This window comes from Mesoplodon densirostris, chromosome 18, assembly GCF_025265405.1.
Source record: "Mesoplodon densirostris isolate mMesDen1 chromosome 18, mMesDen1 primary haplotype, whole genome shotgun sequence".
Classification (NCBI taxonomy): Eukaryota; Metazoa; Chordata; class Mammalia; order Artiodactyla; family Ziphiidae; genus Mesoplodon; species Mesoplodon densirostris.
The window spans coordinates 14,795,257-14,820,311 of record NC_082678.1 but is presented as its reverse complement, the minus strand read 5'-3'; the positions used below and the strand labels follow the sequence as shown (position 1 = coordinate 14,820,311).

General features: G+C 49.1%; 1 protein-coding gene across 2 annotated transcripts in view; it reads left to right on the top strand.

Moving 5' to 3' along the window:
- Nucleotides 1–25,055, top strand: part of RPTOR (regulatory associated protein of MTOR complex 1) — a 342,733-nt gene that overhangs the window by 275,822 nt on the left and 41,856 nt on the right. For both annotated transcript variants that reach the window (XM_060081126.1, XM_060081127.1), the window contains exons 14-20: nt 11,457–11,531; nt 15,348–15,413; nt 15,920–16,111; nt 16,448–16,588; nt 21,757–21,874; nt 22,756–22,896; nt 23,181–23,339. In XM_060081126.1, the coding sequence (XP_059937109.1) occupies nt 11,457–11,531; nt 15,348–15,413; nt 15,920–16,111; nt 16,448–16,588; nt 21,757–21,874; nt 22,756–22,896; nt 23,181–23,339 (892 nt within the window). The remainder of the gene's footprint in view (nt 1–11,456; nt 11,532–15,347; nt 15,414–15,919; nt 16,112–16,447; nt 16,589–21,756; nt 21,875–22,755; nt 22,897–23,180; nt 23,340–25,055) is intronic.

Genomic DNA, 25,055 nt, shown 5'->3' with positions numbered 1-25,055 from the left:
TTCCACCCACAGGAAAGGGGGATCAGCAGAGCCACAGAGAAGGAGGGCAGGAAGCAAGGGCATCACCATGCAAAGGGGAAGACCATTCTCTGCTCTGCAAGGGGTAAAATGAGAGAGTGGGGGACCTCAGCTCAGAGTGTCAGCCCCTCCTTCCTGTCCAGGACCCCTGCGCCATTGAGATAGCCCTGCAAGCCGCCCGCTACCTGGGGCTCTTTTCAGCTCACACACCCACAGGGCTTCCACTCCCTAGCACCGGTGGGCCTGGAGGTGACAAATGCGTCAGGCAGATCCGGCCACCTGGTCCTGTCCCTACCGCCTTCGTGCATCAGTCCTGCACGCTGCTGCCCAAAGCCACTCACGTGACCCTCTTTGCTCCAGGCCCCTAAGAGCCATGCCCACCCACTCAGTGAGTCTCTGACCTGGCTCCCCACGGATCCGGGTCCTCCTCTCTTATCTGGGCTCTGCACAGCTGCTGAGACCACTTCCCCACGCCATGGTGGCTGGAGCTTTGCTGTGAGGGGGCTAAAAACGGGGGCATCCCCAAAGAAGGTGTCATAGCCTGTGTGCCTCTAGGGAGAAGGCTGTCTTTCATTATGTTGGGTTGGGTTGGGGTTGGTGTCTGGAGTCATCTTGTGGAGCAGCCTTGTTGGTCTCCTGGTTCTGAGAGGTGGGGACATTGTGCTAAATGAAATAAGCCAAGCAAGAGAAAGACAAATGTTGTATGATCTCATTCATTTGTGGAATCTTAAAAAAGTCATCTCATAGTCCGCCTGTCGATGCAGGGGACACGGGTTCGTGCCCCGGTCCGGGAGGATCCCACATGCTGCGGAGCGGCTGGGCCCGTGAACCATGGCCGCTGAGCCTGCGCGTCCGGAGCCTGTGCTCCACAACGGGAGAGGCCACAGCAGTGAGAGGCCCGCGTACAGAAAAAAAAAAAAAAAAGTCATCTCATAGAAACAGAGAGTAGAATGGTGTTTGTCAGGGGCTGGGGAGTTGGGGAAATGAGAAGATATTGGTCAAAGAGGACAGACTTCCAGCTATAAGATAAATAAGTTCTGGGGATCTAATGTACAGCATGGTGACTAGTTAACAGTACTGTATTGTATACTTGAAAGTTGATAAGAGAGTAGATTTTAAGTGCTCTTCTCACTCCAAGAAAAAAAAAGGTAACTGTGTGAGGTGATGGATGTATTAACTTGATTGGGATAATCATTTCACAATACATACTTTAACCATGACATTTTACACCTCAAATATATACATTTTTGTTAAGTATACCTCAGTAAATCTGGGAGAATATTTATGTATATTTTATAATGTAGTTGATATTTATATACTTTAGTATAATTTGTATATAATTATAAATATTTATAATCATATAAACATTTATATTAATATGTAAAATAATGAAATAAAACTTTTAAAAATAATTTTCTTCAAAAAGGAGGTCTCAAGGGAAGTAAAAAGTACCTTAAACTGAATAAAAATGAATATACAACGTATCAAAACCTGTGGGACACAGCTGAGCAGTGCTGAGAGGGAAACTTCTAGAACTAAATGCATACAATAGAAAAGAAGAAAGACAACATTTAGGTAAAAACACAAGGAACAAAGTGATACATAGCCAGGAAAAATATGGGTTATCTTCAGTAATCATATTAATTACATAAAGATCAAGTATCTACCTTTCTTGGTGCTGTGCAGATATGACTTTAGACAGATCTAATCTTTCTTCTGATATTTTTCACATACTCTTTTAGGCAGACACAGGGAATAATACACAATTCTGTGTCATAAAAATTATTCCAGAATCTTTCAAGGGAAAAACTTCTCGTGAACATAATTTTTTAAAATGATAAATATGGAAGATTATAATTATTTATAGTCCTGTAAAGGTAATAAAGAAAGGTTTCAGGGACTTCCCTGGTGGCATAGTGGTTAAGACTCCACACTCCCAATGCAGGGGGCCTGGGTTCGATCCCTGCTCAGGGAACTAGTTCCCGCAAGCATGCTGCAACTAAGGAGCCCATGTGCCACAACTAAGGAGCCTGCCTGCCACAACTAAGACCCGGTGCAACCAACCAAATAAATAAATAAATAAATAAATAAATGTTAATTCCCCTTATTAAAAAAGAAGAAGAAGAAATGTTTCAAATCACTGACCTCAGCTTCAACCTGAAGATATTAGTAAAAGAAAAGCAGATTAAACCCAAAGTAGGTAGGAGAAAGGAAATAATAAAGATCACAGTGGAGATCAATGCAAAAGAGAACAGAAAAGCAGTAGAGAAAATCCACTCAACCGAAGGCTGGTTCTTTGAGCAGATCAATAACTGCTCAGACTGATAAGGAAACAGAAGACACAAACCCCAAATCAGAAATGAGAGAAGTGGCATCACTGAAGGTTCTGGAGACACTGAAGGGATAGTGAGGGAATTTATAGACAACTTGATGCCCAAGCTTTTGATAACTTTGATGAAATTAATTCTTTGAATGACACAAGCTGCTCACTTAAGAAGATAGATAATCTGAATAGCACTGTATCTATTTTAAAAATTATATTTGTGGGGCCTCCCTGGTGGCGCAGTGGTTGGGAGTCCGCCTGCCGATGCAGGGGACGCGGGTTCGTGCCCCGATCCCGGAGGATCCCACGTGCCGCGGAGCGGCTGGGCCCGCGAGCCATGGCCGCGGGGCCTGTGTGTCCGGAGCCTGTGCTCCGCAACGGGAGAGGCCACAGCAGTGAGAGGCCCGCGTACAGCAAAAAAAAAAAAAAAAAAAAAAAAAAAAAAAAAAAAAATTATATTTGTGGTTAAAAACTTTCCTGCAAAGAAAGCTCCAGGTCCAGATGGCTTCACTTGGTGAATTCTGCCCAAATGTTAATGAAGAAATATACGGATGGCAAACAAGCATCTTCCCATACCATCCTATGATACTTGCTTTGCCCTGATACCAAAAACAAGAAAACTACAGACCAGTGTCCTTGGTGAAGATAGATGCAAAAATTGTAAACCAAAATTTAGCAAATCAAATTAAACAATATATAAAAAGGATAGTACATCATGACCTTGAAGGGCTTATTTCAGGAATGTAAAGTTTCCAAAGATTGAAAAATCAATGTAATTTATCATATTAGCAGAAGAAAACCCGTATCATTATCTCAATAGACAGAAAGGAAGCATTTGACAAAAACTAAAATCTATTCCTGATTTTAAAAAAACACTTCTCAGAAAACCAATAAGGGAACTTCATCAGCATGAAGAATAGCATCTACAAAAAATGCTACAGCCAACATCACACTTAGTGGTGAAAGTCTGAACACTAAGATCAGGAACAAAACCAAGGCATCTGCCCTCATCACTTCTCTTCAGAGTTTTGCTGGAAGTTCTAGGTAGTTCAATGAGGCAAGAAAAAAAACATCCAGTTTGGATAGAAAGATGTATAACTGTCTTTATTTTCAAACAGCACAATTCTCTGTGTAGAAAATCTGACTGAATCTACAAACAAACAAATACTAGAACTAATAAGTGACCTTAGTAACATTGCAAATTATAAGATCAGTACCCCAAAATGAGTCTTATTTATATACACTATTAACCAATTTATACAAACTGTTAAGAATATTTACAATGGTATCAAAAATATGAAATACTTAGGGATAAACTCTGGCAAAGATATGCAAGACATATGCTGAAAACTACAAACTATTGGTAAGAGAAATTAGAGAAAAAGTAGAGAAAATCTCATAAATGGAGAGATATTCCATTATCATGGGTCCTGATCTTAAAATCCATATGGAAAAGCAAAGGACCTAGAATAGCCAAAACAACTTAAAAAAAAAAATTTTAAAGGACAACTACTACCTGATTTCAAGACTTATCATAAATCTACAGCAATTAAGACTGTAGAAGTGGCATCAAAATGGGCAAAATATCAATGGAACAGAATAGAAAGTCAAGAAATAGACTCACACGTATACGGACGACTAATTTTTGAAGTTACAAAGACAGTTCAACTCAGTGGAGATAGAGATAGTCTTTTCAACATGTGGTGCTGGGGCCATTGGACATCCATCTGCAAAAAGTGAACTGCAATCTACACCACGTACCATGACAAAAATTAACTCAAAATGGGAAAGTATTTGTGAATCATTAATTTGATTAAAAACTTGAAGTGAGAATATGTAAAGCACTCTCAAAATTCTATATGAAAAGAAACACGCAAACCAAAAAAATGGGCAAAAGCTTTGAACATACACTTCATTAAAGAAGGATGATGGCAGATAAACACATGAAAAGGTGCTGAACATCATTCATCACCAGAGAAATGCAAAGTTAAAACAGCAGTCAGATACCACCATATACCTATCAGAATGTCTGAAATGAAAAAGACTGATAGTATCAAGTGTGGGCTGGGATTTGGAGGAACTGAAACTCTCATAAATTGTGTTCAGAATGCAAATGGCACAACCACCCTGGGAGGTTTCTTCACAGTTTTTTATAAAGATTAACATACATACTCAACCATCGAATCCAGTCATCTTACTCATAGATAGTCACCCAAGAGAAATGAAAGCATATGTCCAGCCAGAAACTTCTACATGAATGTTTATAGCAGCTTTATCTGTAACAGCCAAAAACTGGACATAGCCTGAATGTCCATCAACAGGTGGATGAATAAGCAAATGGTGATTTACCATCACCAATGGAATACTACTCAGCAATAAAAAAGGGTAAACTAATCCCCAGATAATTATGCTGTGTAAAAAAAGGATACATGTTGTATTATTCCATTTAAACAAAATTCTAGGAAATGCAAACTATAGCCACAGAAAGCAGATTAGTGGAAAGGGAGGAAGGATTCCAAAGGGCATAAGGAAACTTTTCAGGAGATAGCTTAATTACCTTGATTGTGGGCATGGCTTCACAGGTGTAAACATACATCCAATATTGTCAAATTATATAGTTTAAATATGTGCATGTTTTTGTATATCACTTATACCTGAATAGAGCTGTTAAAAAATTCAAATTGTAGAATAGTCCACAAAAAAACTATAATTGTCCTATCTAGATTTTCAATTCAAGAAAGACCAAAAATGTGGGGGAAATTGTTCCAGATTAAGACTAATGTTGCATGACAACTAAGGGCAGGTTCTGACTGGATCCTGGATCAAAAACCAAAGGCTACAAAGGACATTATTTGAACAATTGGGAGAAATTTGAATAAGGACTGAATATCAGATAATAATATTGTATCAATGTTAAATTTCTTGAGTGTGATCATGGTTTTGTGGTTATGTAAGATAATGTCCTTTTTCTTAAGAAAATTTCCAGGCAAAATGTCGTGCTATCTGCAACTTTCAAAAAGTGCAGGAAAATACAGGGGAAAGGAAAGGTAGAAGCAATGTAGCAGAATATTGTTTATTAACTATCATTCAGGTCGTGTGATGGAATCAGCTGTCAAAAGCAACATTACACGTAGATGAGAGAGTCCAGAGAATGTGGCAAAATCTACCCTACTGTGGGAGGATGGCGGTGGTTGTCTTCTAATAAATTCCTTAAGTTGTTTGTTATCATTTGTTTCTCTGCTAATTAACAAGATTAAGAGAGGGGAGGGACTTCCCTGGTGGCTCAGTTGTTAAGAATCCGCCTGCCAATGCAGGGGACACGGGTTCGAGCCATGGTCCAGGAAGATCCCATGTGCCGCGGAGCAACTAAGCCCTTGCGCCACAACTACTGAGCCTGCGCTCTAGAGCCCATGAGCCACTACTGAGCCTGCGTGCCGCAACTACTGAAGCCCACGCCCTAGAGCCCGTGCTCCACAACGAGAGAAGCCACCACAGTGAGAAGACCATGCACCGCAATGAAGAGTAGCCCCCCGCTCACCGCAACCAGAGAAAGCCCGCGAGCAGCAACGAAGGCCCAACGCAGACAAAAATAAAATAAATAAATACATTTATAAAAAAAAGAGAGGGGAGACAGTTAAAGATTTCTATAAGCTAGGTTCCAGTTAATAGAGGTTTTTTCATAGACACAGCTAATATGTAATTCAGGCAGACCTTCCCTAGTTACAGCTAATAAAGTTTTATTTATAGTGCCACCAGGGGATTCCAAGGGCACAGTGTCACTGAATTTGGAAAAACATTGTGTGTCGGTATAGAGGAAGTACATCCAGATTTGGGGACACAAAGAGCTTCACTGTGTGTGCCAGCTATCCCAGTCCCAAGAAGGAACACGTTGTGTGAGTGAAAAGCAGATCAGAGATTAGTGGAGTTTTATTTCTGTAGCTCCCCCGCTCCTCCCCACATCTGTGCTAGTTCTTCTCAGTCTCAAAACTTCTGCTGTTTTCTCTGCATAGTGATTTTATCCCAGCTCACTGACTCTGACATTCACAGCCTCTCTTCCTGCACCTGTATCCCCCCTTTTTCCCACCCCACCCCCCGCTCCCAGCTCACAGTTGAAAAAGTGAGCAGGGTTAACTTCCTCTCCCATCCAAATATGATTCACGTCACCCACATTGGAGTGTGATCAGGTGGGCCACAGGATCTGCCATCCAGAACCTGCTTTCTTTTTTTTTTATTATTATTAATTGGTTTGTTTATTTATTTTGGGCTGTGTTGGGTCTTTGTTGCTGCACGCTGGCTTTCTCTAGTTGCGGCGAGCGGGGGCTACTCTTCGTTGTGGTGCGCAAGCGCAGTGACTTCTCTCGTTGTGGAGCACGGGCTCTAGGTGCGCGGGCTTCAGTAGTTGTGGCACGTGGGCTCAGTAGTGTGTCTCGCGGGCTCTAGGGCGCAGGCTCAATAGTTGTGGTGCACAGGTTTAGCTGCTCCATGGCATGTGGGATCTTCCCGGACCAGGGCTGGAACCCACATCCCCAGCATTGGCAGGCAGATTCTTAACCACTGCGCGACCAGAGAAGTCCCGTGAATCTCATTCTTTTAATTTCTTTTTTTTTTATTATTGATTGAGTCTGATTTTATAAGGTTTAGTATTGGAATTGTTTTGTTTTGCATTTCTGGGACTTTCTAACATTCCTTCTTTCAGTTTGCCCCCTCCTGAGTGAACTGTCCTGCTGTCCCATCTTGCAACTACCTACAAATGGACAAAGGGACTGATTCGCTGTCACCATGAACTGTCTTGTCAGTCACATGGTGTTGAGTGGCAGCCAGACCTGGCTTCCTGTGAAACTCCCAGCCAAAGTCTGGCTTGCTGTGGGCACTTCCCACCTCCTCATTTTAATGTAAATAATTTAATTGCATTGATGGTCCATTTAATTTCTAAACTATAGGTTATAGAACACAAAACAAAATCACAGCGTTGGAGAACACAGTTTGCAAAGACCCACGTTTACCCAGAAGCTGTAGTCAGCAAGGCTGTGCTGTGTGAGTGATTCCGGGTGTTGTTTTTATTTTTTGGTAAAATAGAACTGTTGTGCAGAATGGCCTCTTCTTAGCCGTCATTCTGGTTAAATGAGGTGGCTGCTTTTCAGAAGCGCTGGGAGTGGGTTTTACTCTGGGGAGAGGTTCAGATCCACCCTCCTGGGGTCCCTGGAGAACTGTGGGCCAGCAAAGCAGAGACCCCACCCCTGCCACGTCCAGACAGGTCTGCCTGTCCCAACACTGGTTTAACCTCCAGGACCACCCACCTGGGAGGAGGCCAGGCCCTGCTAGACGTGCACATTGATGATGATGACAGGCCAGGTTGCGGCTGGGTATGTATGTGTCTGTCTGTCTGGCAGGCAGGCGGGAGGGAGGGAGGCAGTTGTTCAAATGCCTGTAGTTGCCAAGAGTTAAGTGAAAAGCTGAAGGAGGATGCAGGAGGCTTTCACCTGCCCTCCCCACGCAGGCCACTCGGCCCCACACAGGCAGATTGGACTGGGTGCTGCCAGGGAGGTGACAGATCACCCTTTCGCAGGATGAATGGGTGCAGTGACTCAGGCTGCAGGGGACTTCCCGGTGCATCAGTCCGTCACCGAGGGCAATCCAGAGGCTGAAGGGCCGCGTGATTAATTGTCAGGCTGTGCTGACTCACTAGCTCTGCAGTGCTGATTCCAGTTGGGGTTGGGAGAGGTGGGCAGGGGCTACTCAGCCAGAGACCATAGCCCACACGACCAGGTCTCGGAAGTTTTATAGAAGGGCAACCACAGTTTGGATGTGTGGAGAATAAATAAGAAACTAGTAAAGAGATTACATATAGTGGTGGAGGAGATTTGTTTTAAAACCTCCATCTAATTTAATATTTATTTTCATTTTGTACCCAGATGTCACATTTTCTACATTCAGATAGGATCATACTGACTCCACCACCCCTTACAGGGGCAGGAGATGGACAAAAGCTTCTCAATCTATACGTTTCTGTAGCATTTTGATTTTTGAGCCTTTAAATACATTTACAAATTTTGTTCTGTTTTGGCTGCACCGAGCAGCTTGTGGTATCTTAGTTCCCCGACCAGAGATTGAACCCGGGCCCACGGCAGTGAAAGCGCCAAGTCCTAATCTCTGGGTCACCAGGGAAGTCCCTGCATTTACAAATTTTAGAACCCATACAGAAAAGTAGATGGAAGGCATAAAAGCATTCATGTATACCAGTGATTTTCCCACTGGTATCAGTTATTTCAGCATTCACGGTGTCTCTTCATTCTGAAGTTTACCTTCAACACAAGAGCATCTGACGAGAATATTTAAAGTAATAAACCAGTTGTTGGAAAATGAAAACCTTTATGTATTTAACTATCTTGCTACACTTGGCAAGTGGGAAGGCCGTTGTGCCGAGGCTTTGAAGCGTGCAGAGGGACGTGCGTCTTTAACTGCCTGTGACTGTGCTTTTGGTTTTGTGGAGGACAGTGAGCTCTTGTGAGCAGTGAGCAGAATCCCTGCTCTGGGATTATTTTCTCAGGCACTACTAGTTTTATGGCCACGTGCCGTTGTTAAAACTCTGGATGTATAAACAGTCCAACGTAGTCCTATATCTGTCTCCAGACAATTCTAATGTTCTGGTAGCAGTGGGTCAAGGTGCACTCCGGTGTCGCTGTCTCTTGTGTGAACCCGGCTTACCTCTCCGGCATCCTTTCCTCATCCCGAGGAGTGAACTCTGTGACCCGAGGACAGGAAACAGGACCCTCCCTCTGTGTGATTTTTCTCCATATTCACATCAGAACATGAGTGGTTGCGTCCACTGGTGACACTGCTCAGGACTGTCCTGCTGATTGCGCCTCATTTGATGCGTCATGCCTGGTGGTCTGTTGGTCTGTGCTCACTTTGTGTCTTCCTGCTCCCCAGCAAACAGACTTTATAGTCTGCATTAAGGAGAATGAAGGTGGGATCTCCCCCACAGCATCCTTTGCCAGAATATTCCGAGGGGGAGCACCTGCCCTCCCCCGGTGAACTTACCCTTGCAGAAGCCAGGGTCTCTGGTCGGGCTTGTCCTGGTCTCTGCTCCCTCCTGGGAGGGATCTGCTTGCAAACTGCATCTTCAGCTGCTGCCACAAGGAACTATGTGCTTGCTTCCCCTTCTGCTTTTCTTCTCTTCCTTGCCTCCCTCCCTTTTCCCCATGTTAAAAATATAATTCCATGAAATCCCTGAGACAGAAGCATCAGAGCAGTTGGGTGTGCAGTGGGGGAGGGGCTTGCTTAGGAAAAACCATTTCATAGTCGTGCTCTTCCTCGCCTCCACCCTCTTTCTACCCTGGCCTTAATATGTCATATCTGTAGCTTGATCTGGGGGAAAGCCGACACAAGAGGGGACCCTTGGAAAACGGCTGAGTGGAGGAGTCTGGGCTGCCAGAGCCCTGCATCTCTCTGGGAGCTTTCCACTGGCCTGTGCGTGCACCGCATCTGTGGCCTGCATTCCTGGGCCTTTGTAGTTTCAAGGACTGTTTTCTCTTCCTTATAAGGAGGCACTTGGCCAAGTCAAGAGGGCAAGCAGGTGGCTGGTGGCCTGTGTCCCAGCATCCTCAGAAGTCAGAGCCCTGCAGGTCCCTGGCTCCCCGGCCTCAGACAGGGCTGGGATGGCTGATGGGGTGATTCTTCTACACCAGTTCATAAAGGACACCTGCTGAGACCTGAGAGTGAGGATGGACAGGACCAGAGAGCATTACTGTGGTTCCCACCTGCATGGCAGCCTCGTCCAGACAGAGGTCTTTCAACATGGGCAAGATAATTGCTGTTTCCGATACTGAAGACGTATTAAAGTTATAGCTTCACATACTCCCACAGGTGCCTCAGCTTCCGAATTAGCAGGATATGACTTAGTGACACTTCATTACTCTATGATGAGACATGTGCTATGAGCTTAGCTGTAAATGTGTGGGCCTGGGTTTGACTTGTGGAATCTCTGGTTTCAAATCAAAGGACATTGGCTTCATTCTCAGATGCAGGCGCCTAAGCCTTGTCCCTGGACGCGGGCACTGCTCTACAGGCACCAACTGAGTGCCCCCTCCCAGCCCCTTCTGGACGAGTCTCTGCAGAGGGCATCAAGCTGATGCCTTTTAGTCCATTTGTCAAGACCTTCATTCAAAGTGAGGCATCCCTTCTGGGAGCGACTTGAAAGCCACATGCTTTATCGGCTTCCCTGGCTCTTGGGGATTATTATCCTGCTAACCTGAGCCCCTGGTGCCCCTGCTTCCTGACCACCCGCTCCATCTCGCTCAATTACCACTTAAACAGCTGAGTCCAGTCGACACCCTATTCGTTTATTGATGTGAGGAAGAAACACCTCATTATCAGAGCACCCTGAGAAGTGGGCCAGCGTGGGAGAGAGGGGGTCAGGGCTCCGGGCTGCAGTAAACAGCAGGTTCTGTCTGCAAAACCGCCCTGCCCCTGAGAGGGCTTCACACAGGGCGTGCCCCTGAGCCAGCGGTGCCCTGCAGAGGTAGAGATGTATTGCAGTGCATATCTTTCTCCTTTTATTCTCAGAAACTCAGATCTTAAAATTCCGGTTCTCTCTTCTTGAATGGCCTTTTTCCCCTAGAGTGGAGCATGCTGGGAGCTGATGGAATTCAGTGTCTCCCTGTGGACACGTTACCCTAAATCACAAAGCAGTTTTTCTGGGTATTGATCCAGGGCACGTCCCAGCTTGAAAGACACAAGGAGAGGCGCGTGGGCCCCGGGCTGACGCGGGAGGGAGGACGTGTGCGGAGGCTGCAGGACGCAGACGGTCTCCAAATGAGCCATCCAGCAGCCAGGGCGCCCCCATTCGGCAGGTACCCAGAAGGTGCTTTCGAGAACGCCTTGGAGCTGCTGCACTTCTGAGAGTGTGTGAGATGCCAGCCCTTTTCCCACAGCCAAGGAAAAATGTGTCTCCACACAGCCGTCGGAATTATTTTTTCAGATGAAGATTGGACTTGAGAAAATGATTAAGGCATAAAATATTCATTGCACATTCGTTTGTTCACACATCGCAAGAAGAAAAAGAAGCCCCTTCCCGGAATTGCACTCACTGTTTCTCCTGTGTCTCTCTCCCCAGTCGTGCCAAGCTGACCTGGTGAAGGACAACGGCCACAAGTACTTCCTCTCGGTCTTGGCAGATCCGTACATGCCAGTAAGGACCAGCTCTGGTGACATGTCTCCCGGGGACTCTGGGGAAGGTTGCTCCACGCAGAGGGGCCCGCAGGGTGGCGGGAGGGGGTCCGCTTTCACCCTGGCTCTGCCTCACTCAGACGGTACCCTTTGCTTCCCGTCGTTATTTCAGTAGCTGCTTCCCTGAGTAAAGAGTTACAGTGAAACTTGACACACAGGCTGTTTTTTTGTTTTTGTGAGTCCATTTTCCGAGCACGTCTTTGCAGTGAAGTAGAATCCACTCTGCCTCACACCCTGTCAGCCAAGTTAGATCAATGAGTATTTGTACATCCATAATATGGCAGTTCCTTTGCCCAGTGCAGGTCCTGGACATGACAGGAGGCTGTTGCACCTTCAATCAGGAAGGAAAGCCGGGGAGGGGAGCGGGAGGGTGGAAAGAAGAGATTGAAAGTTTAAATTTTAAATATATTTTATTGTATTAAGTTGTTTAAAAATTAGTAATCCATAAATAGCATATAGAATAACTTCCTATAAGTGTTTTTTAAATTAATTTCTATGTTCCCTACCTCTAGCTCCTAGCATAGTAAAAAGAACAAAATAGACACCGTAAATAATTACTTAATCAACCTCATTTTAATCTTCACTGTGGGATTTCACTCTGAATACCTTTATGAATGTTTAAGTGGAATGGTAACTTTCCAGTAGTTCCTAATGAATAACTTATAGTCCTTTTACCCAGTTCAGGAAGTGAAATGTCATATCCCATATGCATATGTAAAGTTTCTGTTTGGTACTTATCAGTAAATGTCTGCCAAACAATGAAACCAGTAAAGATTTAAGGACAGAGTTTCTCTAATCTCTGTTCCTATTATTTCCACTAGGCCATATTAAAATGTTAATATTAGAAGCCAGACATCACAGATTTCTCCAGGAACCTATACTCATAAACCATTAAAGTCAATAGTAGATATCTTAAGGTTAGAATTTTCAAAAGATTCTGTCTCCCTTGGTGATGGTATGCCATGCCATAGATTAAAATATAATTTTCTCCCAGGGATAAATATTCTGGCAATACATTATCATCAGTCCGTAAACAACAGTAATAGTCTTGGCCCTTACCTTAAAACCACCTATCACTGATAATTTAAAAGATTCATGTTAGAATAACCTTTGCATAGAGTTTTACTTCAGTAGCTTTTGTTTTTACTTGCTGTTCAGATCTTCTTCATTGCCTCATTGGTATAGAAGATAATGTTAAAAGAATTTCATTGAATGTTTGAAGTTTTACAAAAGGCAGCTTGCTTTCTAATCTATGCATCTTTGGGATATTAGAAATATTCTTTGCTGTAAAAAGGAACTGCTGTAAAAGTTGGAAACTCTGCGCCTGTGTACATATATATTTTGGCAATAAAGCAGCATGGGCTGAGAATGCAAAAAAAAAAATTACTTAATATAACTTATTTTTATCAGAATGTTTAATTAAGTCTAACAGCTTGTTCACACAGTCTTAGGTGGCTTTGGTTGTGTAAAGGAACTTTTGTGTGTAAATTCACCCTCTAGTTGGTTTTCTGAACTAAATGACAATAATAAAAACACATTTTTCAAAATACAGAAAACGTCAAAAACAGGATTGTTATGAAAGGTAAGTGGAACTTGTGTGTTTTAACTGAAGTGTGGTTTTTAAACATTATCATAGGCAGTTAAAGTTTAGACTTTATACAAATGTTGGAAATAATCACTTCCCTGTTCTTCGGGGTAAGATACAAATCAAACAAATAAGACATCTAAGCTGATAAAATGCAGTAAAATGGTGAGCAAAGCCAGCACAAGTGGGCCCCACTTCAACTACAAACACATTGAAGATTTGAGGACATAGATGTGAAAGAAAGGAAAGGAAATCCCCAAATGCCAAAAACTGATGTCAGAGGAGGGGCACGGTGGGACTCACCGGCAGACCTCACAGTGACCCTGGCGCTCCACGCACGTGCAGCCCCAAGTCTGCATGGAGGACACAGGCCTGTGGGGCGAGCCGCCCACTCACCAGACAAGGACGAGAAGAGCTGGTCCTGTCTGTCCACGTCTGGGTGGAAAGTCAGGAAAGACCTCCGTGAGAAACAGAAACCCCCCGTTGCGGGGGCAGCCGCCAGCTAAGAGAGGAGCATGATATCTCCAGGGCCTGCCTGGAAGCGGCAAAGGCTGAACCTTTCTGCAGGGACATCTACGAAGCCAGGGTACTGAGACTCGTGCCAGGAGCGCTGGCCTGCTCCTAACCCACGTTCAAGGGACATAAGCAGAGCTGGCACGTAAGAGGGTTGACTCCCCAAGAATTGAAACTAATAGGATTCTCTGAAAAAGACTGACAATCAATACAAATAAGTATGTTTAAAATTACTGAATAAACAATTTGTTTTAATTACATCCAAAAATAAACTGTTATGTTGTTTCCTCATAAGTACTTTTGTGACTATTATAAAAGAACAATGTATTCTGTCCTTTTTACTGCTCCTCAAAAAATGACCAACTAGAGTCTTTTAATAAATAGGCAGATTTGGGGGGGAAAAAAGAACCTGTAATGAAAGACAGTCACTGTCACTAAAAGCTCCGTAGACTAATTAAACAGCAGAATCGACACAACGGGTAAAGGAATCCGTGGAGAAATCACGTGAGATGAAGCAAAGCGGAGATGTGACGGAGGGGCTGAGACGGCTCGCTGCATCCAACACAGGCCAGAGGGAGATGGTGGGGGCAGGTGAGGGGGCGGGGGGGACGCACAATCCAACTGGTCTAGCGGAGAATTTTCCAGATTTGAAGAAGAAATGAGTTTTCAGGTTTATAAAGCACCATTAGTCTTGAGAAGGTTAAATAAAAACAAATCCACACAAAGACTTATCATAATGAAAGTAGAGAATGTCAAAGGCAAGAGGAAAAATCTTGAAAGTAACCAGGACAAAAAGGAAGATTGTTGCAAAGATGTGGACAGCAGTCACCAGAGTAACGGGTGGAAGACTGAGGAGAGGCCCTCACAGCACAGGGGGAACCGTCACCCTGGGACCCTGTGCCTGCCCCAGTGTAAGTCAGGGAGAGGGCGAAGCCAGCACATCTCAGGACCGACGGCTTCCCATGCGCTGACCCCACCCAGGCAGCCAGGAGGGCTGCACTTCAGGAGGAGATGGAGCCCAGGGGACAGTAGGATGCAGGAAGCATCGGAAAGCAGACATCTGCAAACTTGTCACGTATCTAAATCAGCATCGGCTGTAAGAATGAGTAAAACCAGTCACTCACATGAGGGGCTGACACGTGAGGAGGAGTATCGGGAATCCAGGCGAGACACAGGAAATGACTAACTTTATTCATTCTCTAAAGAATGACTAGGTACCACTAATAGTTAACATAACACTGATCTCTGAGTCAGTAGAGGCACAGAGGAGAGGAGAAAATGAGAATCGATCCGTCCACTAGAAGACCACGAGGAAGGGATAATGAAGCCAAGTTAGGGACTGTGGTCGGTCGTTTTACGAACAGGGTTATTTGCTTCCATAGGCTTGGGCAGGACAGGGTGGCCTCTGATGGAGCAGAATCGGAGAGGCCCATGCCCCTCCTGCAGCATCAGACGTCAGGGACCCATCTGTCCTCTGAGAGGCCAACCCAAAACTGTCAGACCCTCTTAAAAGTGCTCTTCCTTTTTGTGGACTCAAAAGACAATAAAGCTGGCTCTCATTACTTTAATTACACACCAAGCATAATCATAAAGATTCTGGAAGGATAACTCTAGTGCTTGGGAGTGATGAGTTTCCACCATGAAAAAAGTGCAAACTAGCAGGTGACTTCTGTTTTCCAGGCTGAGCACAGGACCATGACAGCCTTCATTCTGGCTGTGATCGTTAACAGCTATAACACGGGGCAGGTGAGTGTCTCGTCGCGTCCCCACCCCTGCAGGGCCTCCCTGTGGGTTGCAGAGGCGCAGCCCCAAGCTCCAGTATTTGGGGGCCAGCGGAACTGTTCTGAATGTCTGATGAAACAGTGACCTCAGAAGAGGGGGCGTTGCAGGATCACACCAACCCAAGGGGCTCCATGGGAGGAGTGGGTCCGGACCCTTTGTTTAGCCAGGGTGAATTGATATTGGTGGGATTTAAAATGAGGAAAATTGAGGGACTTCCCCAGCGGTCCAGTGGTTAAAAATCTGTGCTTCCACTGCAGGGAGCACGGGTTCGATCCCTGGTCTGGGAACTAAGATCCCACATGCCGTGCAGCACAGCCAGAAAAAAAAAAAAAAAAAGAGGAAAATTGAGGACATCTTGTAATGTGATTAAGCAACGTTTCCCTGAGAAACGCTGGGAGCTGGGGTCCAGCCCGGCACCCCTCCCCCCTCAGTGGTCAGGGTGATGCCATGTGTTGCCTGCCCTCTCGCAGGAAGCCTGCCTCCAGGGAAACCTGATCGCCATCTGCCTGGAGCAGCTCAACGATCCCCACCCCCTGCTGCGCCAGTGGGTGGCCATCTGCCTGGGCCGGATCTGGCAGAACTTTGACTCGGCCCGGTGGTGCGGGGTGAGGGACAGCGCTCACGAGAAGCTCTGCAGCCTTCTCTCCGACCCCATCCCTGAGGTGAGTCCACACCCACGGCCACTTCAGGCTAACTGAGGTCAAGGTATGCCTGGAGACTGCACAGCCAGAGAGGCCCAGCCCCGGCCCCAGACCCCTGCATCCCCTCTGTGGGTTCCTCGGTGCCTGGTTTGGTCTCTGATGCCTGCACAGCCTGTCACCTGGCCCCCAGGCGGGGCCACCACTTACCTCTTATTTCCCTGCTCCTGCTCGTCTACACGAGTGGAGCTGGGCCGAGAGGACCGTGGACGAGACCGGGCTGCGTCAGGTCGGCTCCAGGGGCCCCGGCTAGAGCCAAACAGCCGGCCGTGGGGTGACTGCCCCCTGTCCCACCTGCAGGTGCGCTGCGCAGCAGTCTTTGCCCTCGGCACATTTGTGGGCAACTCCGCAGAGAGGACGGACCACTCCACCACCATCGACCACAATGTGGCCATGATGCTGGCCCAGCTCATCAACGACGGCAGCCCCGTGGTCCGGAAGGTGCGTGACCCCCACCCCCAGGCAGCGCCAAGTGCCTCCAGGCCGGGCTCCCCCGGCGCCCAGGTTGAGCCATGACCCTGACCTGACCACAGCAGCGAGCACTCAGTCCCCACCACGCCAGTGTGCATCCTGCTGAGAGCAGGCTTTAAATGTTTGTTTAATTCTCTCCAAAATACGTTTCTTCACCAGATACTTGTGTGTTTGCTTCATTTAAAGGCATTTAACAGGCTGCGTCTCCTGGCAGCTTGTATAATAGGCTCCTTCCTGCCTGGGAGCAACACATACACACATCAGGAGATTCAAAAGAGCAGTAGCCACCCACAGACAGACGGAAAGGTTTGTGTAGTGTATTCCCCTCCCTGCCCCCATGTTTGTCAGCGAATGAACGGAGCAGTTCTTTGCAGTTGAAACTTTTACTTGTCTGTTTGGATGTAGAAGTACCACAATTTCCGTCCAAGATCTCACACCCCTGTCAAAAGTTGGCCCAGAACGGTCAACCTTCCCCCTCCCCCAGCCAAAAAGGGCTGTGGGGGGGAACCCCAATGTCTGCTGGCCGCATTTTGGGGTGGCCTTGGAGCCCTGCCCTGGGAGCAGAGACTGTTCTAGGACCAGGAAGGCAGCGTCATTCTGTGTGTGACCTTGAGTCACCTCTCATCACCTAGAGGTGCCGGGCTGCTTCTCGGCATGTCTGAGATCCCTGTGCCAGGGAAGGGAGGTTGGGTTTGTCAGAGGTGGGTGTGGTTTCGAAGGATATTTGGAGAGCAGACCCCACTGACTTGGTGGCAGGGACGTTGTCAGAGCAAGTTCACATCAGCCAGGAAGGACTCATTCCATCTTGAGTTCCCTCAGAGAGCCGTGAACCCAGTTGCTAACATTCCAGGTTATCTAGAGAAACGTTAACCATGTGGAATGATCCTGGAGGTGCCTTTTCACAGCCCTTACTTTTTTATTTTGGGTTCTCATCATTAGCATCTGTCTGAATCTGGCTTCCTTGAGTCAGTTTTCTTTTTCCCGAGTCAAATTGCCTGTATGTGGACGTCAGTGATCAAAGCAGCACATCAGCAGTATCCTTAATTGTCTGTTAAGATTCCTTTTAAAGAAAGGAAAGCTGTTTTTCAGTTCTTTCCCCAAAAAACTTAAAACGAATGTTAATAAAAATAGAAAGAATGTCCATCTGAATCTCCAGTATCAGGAGAATGGTCGCTAGGTCATCAGGAACACAGGGACCACCGCCCTCTCGAGCATGTCCCAGGTGCCCTGACGTTCCCAGCCCCAGTCCACTGGCTGTCCCTTCCCCAGACACTGGGATGCTCGGGTGTAGCCACGTCATTCCTGTGGGCACTTGATGTTGCCCTTGCCTGGGGTCAGCACGTCCGCAGACAGGGGTGCTGAGAGGGGGCCTGCCTTCGCTCGCCCACCACTCGGGCTCAGCTCACAGCTGCCTCTGCACACCAGGCTTGGCACGTGGAGCAGCAGGCATTCTGCCTTTGAGGGGTACAGGGTCCAGGTGGAGAGGCAGGCACAGAACCAGGAATTGTGCTGAAGCCCTTGTAAATGAGCAGCACCCCAAAGGCCAGCCCAGGTCAGGGGCTCTGGCCCCATAGGGGGAGGAGGGGAGCTCGTGCCTGGGTTGTGAGGGATACGTAAGGGATGGGGAGAGCAAGTGAGGCAGGAGCATGTGCAAAGGTCCAGGAGCACAAAAGACCATGGTGCGCCCGGGGCTGCCCATCCTGTGTGCACTGGAGCATGGAACTGGCGGGAGGGCAGTGGGGGAGAGGCTGGGAGTGCGCAGGAGTGCACCGTCTGTAACCGTGTTCTTCTCTCAACACATCTGAGCGTCTGCCACGTCCCAGGTCCTGTGTCAGGCCTCGGGACCATCACTGCCTCCAGGGCTTTTACTCTCTAATGGGGAGACGGACAGCAATGCAGGTCTATTAAATAAGTCAAGGGGGCTGTGTTTGCCATGGAAACATGGGCAACATGGAGGTTCAGGGAGACTGGGGCCCCTGGGTTGGAGAGAGGATCCAGGCTTTAATAGGGTGAGTGACACCAGCTCAGAGGCTGAGCCTTCCTTCTCTTCACGGAATCCTAATGCTGTTGGCAGCTTGCTTTTCCCGTCTTTGTCCAGAGCACGTGGTGGCAGTCGTGGCACATGGTGCTCTGAGGAACACAGGCCCAGCCTGCTGGCCCGGGAGACCCAGCGTTAGGGCACCTGAGGGTATGAAACAGGACTCGGCCCTGGGCACTGCACTCCACGAGCTGACCTGAGCTAAGGCTCAAGAAGTCCCAGCTGTAACCAAATGCTGGTGTCTCCAGCTCATGGCAAAACGAGAAGAGTCAGGCTATGGTGGTGGGGTTTCGTAAAGTCACATGTCTTCAATATAAAAAAGATTGCCTCTGTTGACTCCTGAGCGATGAAAGCATCCTTTCCTGGGGGAGGCGATAATGACAGAGACGGAAGGTTTTTGCTTGCTGACCTGTTTAATGAGTTTACTTGAGAGTCAGTAAATTCATGTCAACCTCCCAAATTATTTTGAACTCGAGCTTGTCCAGGAAGTACACGATCCAGACTGTCCATCCAGTCAGCAAGCTGCCCACACCTCATCAAGAAGGGCCAGGCCAGGGGAGCAGGTTTGTGACCCCCCCGCCCTGTTGTCACCCCACCGTTCTCAAGGGCTGACCAGTCCAGCCCCACGACCCTTGTCTGCAGCTTACTTGGTACCGTCCACCTTAGCAAGGAAAGCGGGACACATTTGAATCCTTTATCTCTAGTTTACATTTATTTATTTAGTAACCGCAGACACAGAGGAGCAGTACCCGCACCCTCCTCCCTTAACACACATCTGACTCCAGCCAAAACGGATGAGCGGCGTCAGAGGGTGTTTCCCCATTGATGCCCAGGACGTCTCAGGTGGAGACAACGGGGCAGGATGAGCCGCCAGGGCTGGAGCGCCTTCTCCCGCAGGCGAGCCCAGAGGGCATCCAGGCAGAGCAGATGTGCTCCCTTCCCCGGAACGCTGCTCTGTCATCCTGGGAGCTGAGTTTGATGCTCCATGGCCATGGGCCAAAAACAAATGTTAGCCAGTAATTCATCATTGGAAACGTGGAGTGGGGATGGCCTTGGGGAAAGACCTGGGAATGCGTGTGGTCCAGCCTTCCAGGCGACCACAGAGGAGCATTGGCCGACTCGCCTCGGGCCATGTGTGTGCCCAGGCGTGATGTCCCTGAATCCTGACGGCAACTCACCTAAAAAAATCAAACCGTTTGTTAGAGATTATAGTGTATCTGAAGGGAAGAGGCTTCATTCATTCAGCAGATACTTATTAAGCGCTGCCAGTGTGCCAGGCCCTAGGTCACCAGGCCTCCAGAACTTGTACTTGGAGATGGGGCCGGCTGGAGATGGGACAGACCAGGGTGTGATGTGGCAGGTGGTGACCTGCTCCGAAGGAAGGTCGGGAGTAAAGGTAGAGAGTCGGAAGCCCTGGGCGAGGCATCGGCCTTTCCAGACCGAGGGGGGCAGCACATGCCAAAGCCCGGAGCGGGAGGCCTGCTTGGTCCGAGTGTGAACAGGCGGCTGGAGTGTGGAGGTGGCGGGACCACTCTGCCGGGAAAGGGAGTGAGGCTGCTGGCTGGAGGGGCTCGAGTCGCCGTACTGGTCTGCTTCCAAGGTCTGAGAATAACTCGAGCCTTGCGCCCGGCCTGCGCCCCAGCCAGACATGCCTGCAGACCTCCGAGGGCTGGAGCCCACGGCTGCCACCCAGCAGGAGGGGCTTGACCCACGGCTGCTTGACATGGGCCTTGCACTCAGCCTCCTGTCCTCGCAGCTTTGCCTGGATCAAACGGTCTGAGACCTGGGAATCTGCTTCAGGTCCAGCTGAGCCCTTTCACCAGTTCAGAGTGAAGGGAAAACCTGTGCTTTTTGAAGACGGCTCAGGCTTCATCTTCGCTGGGAGGAGCCGGCAGGCAGTCCCTCAACAGCCTGTTACTCAGCGCCTGTTAGACTAGGGGACCCGCTGGGTGGGCATCCAGATCGCCAGAGAGAGAGATGGGTCAGGATGATTCAAGGGTCTAACTGAAGCCACCAGAGATTTCTGCTCCTGGCACAAGCCAAGGGTCCCCAGCAAGGGCTGAACAGAAAGGGGTGGGCAGCAGGTCCTGGGCAGGTCGAGTTGGGGTTTGGAGAGCACTTGGTGGACACACATGGTCAGTGGTTGGAAGGGCCAGCCTGGAACTCAGAGATGGGACCTGAAAAGGTAGGTTTGGGAGTAAAACCCACACATGTGCCGGGGAGGCCAAGGAGTGCGTAAGGCTGAGGTGGGAGAGACCCTCTCAGGAGAGAAGGGGCCACCGAAGAGAGGACCCGGGGGCCCCATCCGAGCCCAGCTTATCAGCACCTCGGCACAGCTCTCCTGGCCCTGGGGGTCTGGGGGATTCACAGAACGAGAAGGGGCTCTCAGACCTTGGTCTTCTGCTAAGTAATTTTCTAAAAAGTAAAATAAAGTTGTGGAAACCATTTGAATAGTGATGGGAAAAGTAGTGCAAACCAACATCCAGTTTTATTTCCCGTGACTTTTAGGATCTCCAGGTACTCAGGTCATAGCACCAACTGCCCCAAAAGAGGTAAATTGTATTCTTCTCCTTGGACTGAGGCAACTGGCCTGAAGTCATGTAGAACTTTCCCATTACCCTTTTGGGAGCTGGAAAGTAATTTATCTTTGAAAATTTCACATTTAGTAGAAGAGCGTGCTACACTGTCCGGGGTATCCTGCCTTAATGCCCAGGGTTCAGGTAGCTCTCCACGGTGTTGACCGTGGGAAGCCGTGAGGGCTCTTCCCCATCCCACTCTGGGGTGTCCTCAGCCTGCATCCCTACAAGGCCCCAAGCCCTGCCTCTCACATCTAGTGGTCAGCAGTCTCTCTGCCGGGTGTCCGGGGCATCCCTCGGAGGCCCTGATCTTGACCACATGGCTTGTTCAGAGGTTTCTGCTCACACCGGGGGCTCAAGAGTGCTGCGTTGAGGGGGCAGCCCCTGTCTTGGCGCCGAGTGCTGTCTGTCCCACCACCCCCCACAGTGGCTCAAGCACTCAGCGCCAGCATGTGCATCTCACTGCTACTCTGAGTTATCTCCCAGCCCCAAGTCAGTGTCGCTGTCCTTTCTCCTCCCGGCAGGAACTGGTGGTGGCTCTGAGTCACCTTGTCGTTCAGTACGAAAGCAATTTCTGCACTGTGGCCCTGCAATTCATGGAAGAGGAGAAGAACTACCCACTGCCCTCTCCAGCCACCACAGGTACAGCCACCAGGGGTATGGCACTGAGGTGGAGCCCATGCGGCTCGCTGGCCCAGGGGACCCTGGTTAGGACTGTCAGCAGGCCCCTCATTCTGCTAGGTCCTGAGCCCATGTGTCAAGTCGGGGCCACTCAGATATCTGCAATTCCCATCTTCCCAGAAGAATAGAAAGGGCAGGAAAGGGGGCCACACTGACCCTCTGACTGTTTTCTTTCCTTTTTACCCTTTTTGGAAATCAAAGTCATGGAAATCTTGGAGGGTAGAAAGTGCTGCCATAGAGGCTACAGGAAGGCACATTCTCTCTCTTCCCCTGATGAGTCCTCACATCGGTGTCATGTCAGGCAGCTGCTCGTCTCACATTTGTCCTTTTTACCGAATTTATATTTCATCATCTTGAGCTGCCCCCTCCCCCTGACAGCTGTGTCTTCAGGAAAGAGGGCTTGTGATCAGCCATGAGACCATTGCTGCGTTTAGTACATCGGGGAAGGGAAACGGCTGGCGGGCTCGGGCGGGGTGGGAGTGGGGAGTGGGAAGGCAGGGGGCTGAGCCAGCAGGGGGCCATCCTGGTGCCACCCTGGGCAGCGGCCGCAGGCAAGTCCCGGAGCACCTGGTATGGTTCTTGGAGAACCATGTGGGCCTCTGTAGTTAAACTCTCACAAAACGCCAAGCGTGGGTCTTGGTCATCTGCTCCCATGCTCCCCTCACCCCAGTCAGGACCTTGTCCAGCTTTGTACCCCAACATACATGTGTCAGAGACCCTGCTGAGCAGAAGGGCCCTGTTGTAGCATCACATCATCCAGGTAAAAGCCACTGTCACCTGCTCTCTGGCCGCCTCCCACCTGAGCCCACCATTAACTCTTCTCTCTCCTTCTCTCCTACCAGAGGGTGGGAGTCTGACCCCCGTGCGGGACAGCCCCTGCACCCCCAGACTGCGCTCCGTGAGCTCCTACGGAAACATCCGCGCCGTCACCACGGCTAGAAGCTTGAACAAATCTTTGCAAAACCTGAGTCTGACAGAAGAATGTAAGACCCTAGAGGCTGGGTGCTCAAGTTGGGTGGTTTGGGGTCATCTTCTGGGACCTTTTATTAGACATGCCCCTGCCCCCTCCTGCCATCTGCTAACCTGGGCGTGAGCAGAGGTCATGGGTCAACCCCTGGGGTGGCCAGTGATGACCCTGCAGCACCGCTGGGCACAGCCGCTCCTGAGCCCCGCAGCACCCCCCTGCCCCGTGCCCAGCAGCCCAGCCCCAGGGGAGACGGGGGTGGGTGTGCTAACTGACGCTCTGCCCGTGGCGGTGCCCCACCAGCCGGCGGCTCAGTGGCCTTCTCCCCTGGGAACCTGAGCACCAGCAGCAGCGCCAGCAGCACCCTGGGCAGCCCCGAGAACGAGGAGTACATCCTGTCCTTTGAGACCATCGACAAGATGCGCCGAGTCAGCTCCTACTCCTCCCTCAACTCCCTCATCGGTGAGTCCCACCCCTCCACTTCTCCACCTGTCCCCTCAGCACCCATGGGTTCCCACCCAAGTGGACGGTGCTGGGACACGCTCAGTGGGAGAGTAAAGTGAACGGGGTAGGAGGAGGTGAGGAGCGTCTTGCTGTGTCAGCAGGAACCCCCCACACTTGGTTGCTGGTCTGATCCAGGCCATCTGGGCAAGCCGGCCTTGTCACTTGGAAAGGCGGCAGAACTCCCAGTGCTGCAGAGCAGGGGGGTTCTGCCCCCATGAGACATTTGGGGTGTCATGGCCAGGGCACAGGGGGGCTCCCAGCATCCAGTAGGCAGAGTGGCCTCCAGTGGTGCCCAGGGTCCCCCAGAGAATGCGTGTGCGAGGTCCAAGGTCAGAGCCCTGCTCCAGGGGTGCAGACGGCCCTTCCCTTCTCAAGTTCCCTGGCCGGAAGCCCCCCTCACCCCCATCCAGGGCCCCCTCTGTGCTTTCACCTTCAGCCAGTCCAGCAGTTTCACACTTGGCTGCCTGGAAATTGAAATTTGAGTGAAGGGTCAGCGTCGTCTCGTGTTCTGCCTTGAGTGGTGAGCCCCTGGTTCTGCTGCTGGGCTCGCTGAGCGGTGGGAATTCATCGCATGTCCTCGCTGCATGACCAACCATATCTACCCTTGTGTCACCGGTAACACACATAGGACTCAACCAGACAGCCCCTCTGCGCTTGTTCTCGGCACCCCGGTGCTTTACCAGGCCTCATCTGAAGCTTTACTTAATACTAGGAAACGCTGTAGACACATAAAAACTTAGACTAATGTGACACACCTCCACTTGTGTGTTTTGTTCCCAACTTAAGGAATTACAGATAGAGTTAAAGCGCCCAGAGCCCCTCCTGGTTCCCTGCTCAGGATCCCCGCACACTTACTCTCTGGCTGTGGATCCCCATGGACTTGCACCCTTTCCCAGGGTTTAAATGTCATGTAAATGGCGTCACACATCCTGTGTCCTCACTCTGCCCTGAGGGCTGTGTGTCCACACTGGTCACCTGAGTCTTGTTCACACCCTTTCATGATCTGCTGCAATTCATTTGTCCATTCTCCTGTTAATGGACAGTAGCCTTGCTCTGATTTTTCCTTCTTTTCTCATTTTCTTTTTTTCTTTTTTTTCTTTTTTTTTTGCGGTACGTGGGCCTCTCACTGTTGTGGCCTCTCCCGTTGCGGAGCACAGGCTCCGGACGCGCAGGCTCAGCGGCCATGGCTCACGGGCCCAGCCGGTCCACGGCATGCGGGATCTTCTCGGACCGGGGCACAAACCCGCATCCCCTGCATTGGCAGGTGGACTCTCAACCACTGCGCCACCAGGGAAGCCCTTTTCTCATTTTTTAAAAAGCAAATTCAGATTTGGCCCCAGCTCCACCTCCTGCCCTCTGCTTTGTACCTGGCGGTGCTGGGCTCCTGGGTTCCTTGGCTCCTCCCCTTGGCTTCAGGGCTCCGCCTCCAGACACCTCACAGGCTGCTTCTCAGTCCAATCACAGTCCTGCTCCAGAGTCACCTTAAAAGAAGTCTTCCAGGCTCCTCCCACTCCAATCCAGAATAGCTTTCTGCAGTCACTCTGAGTCTCTCCCTCTCTGTTTGCTTTCGTTCTGAGAACTTTTCCCCAGCAGACTTATGATGTAGGATCTCATTTATTCAGCTCGGTTCTATCTCTGCTCAGGGGGACAGAGCCACGAGTGCAGGAACTTTCT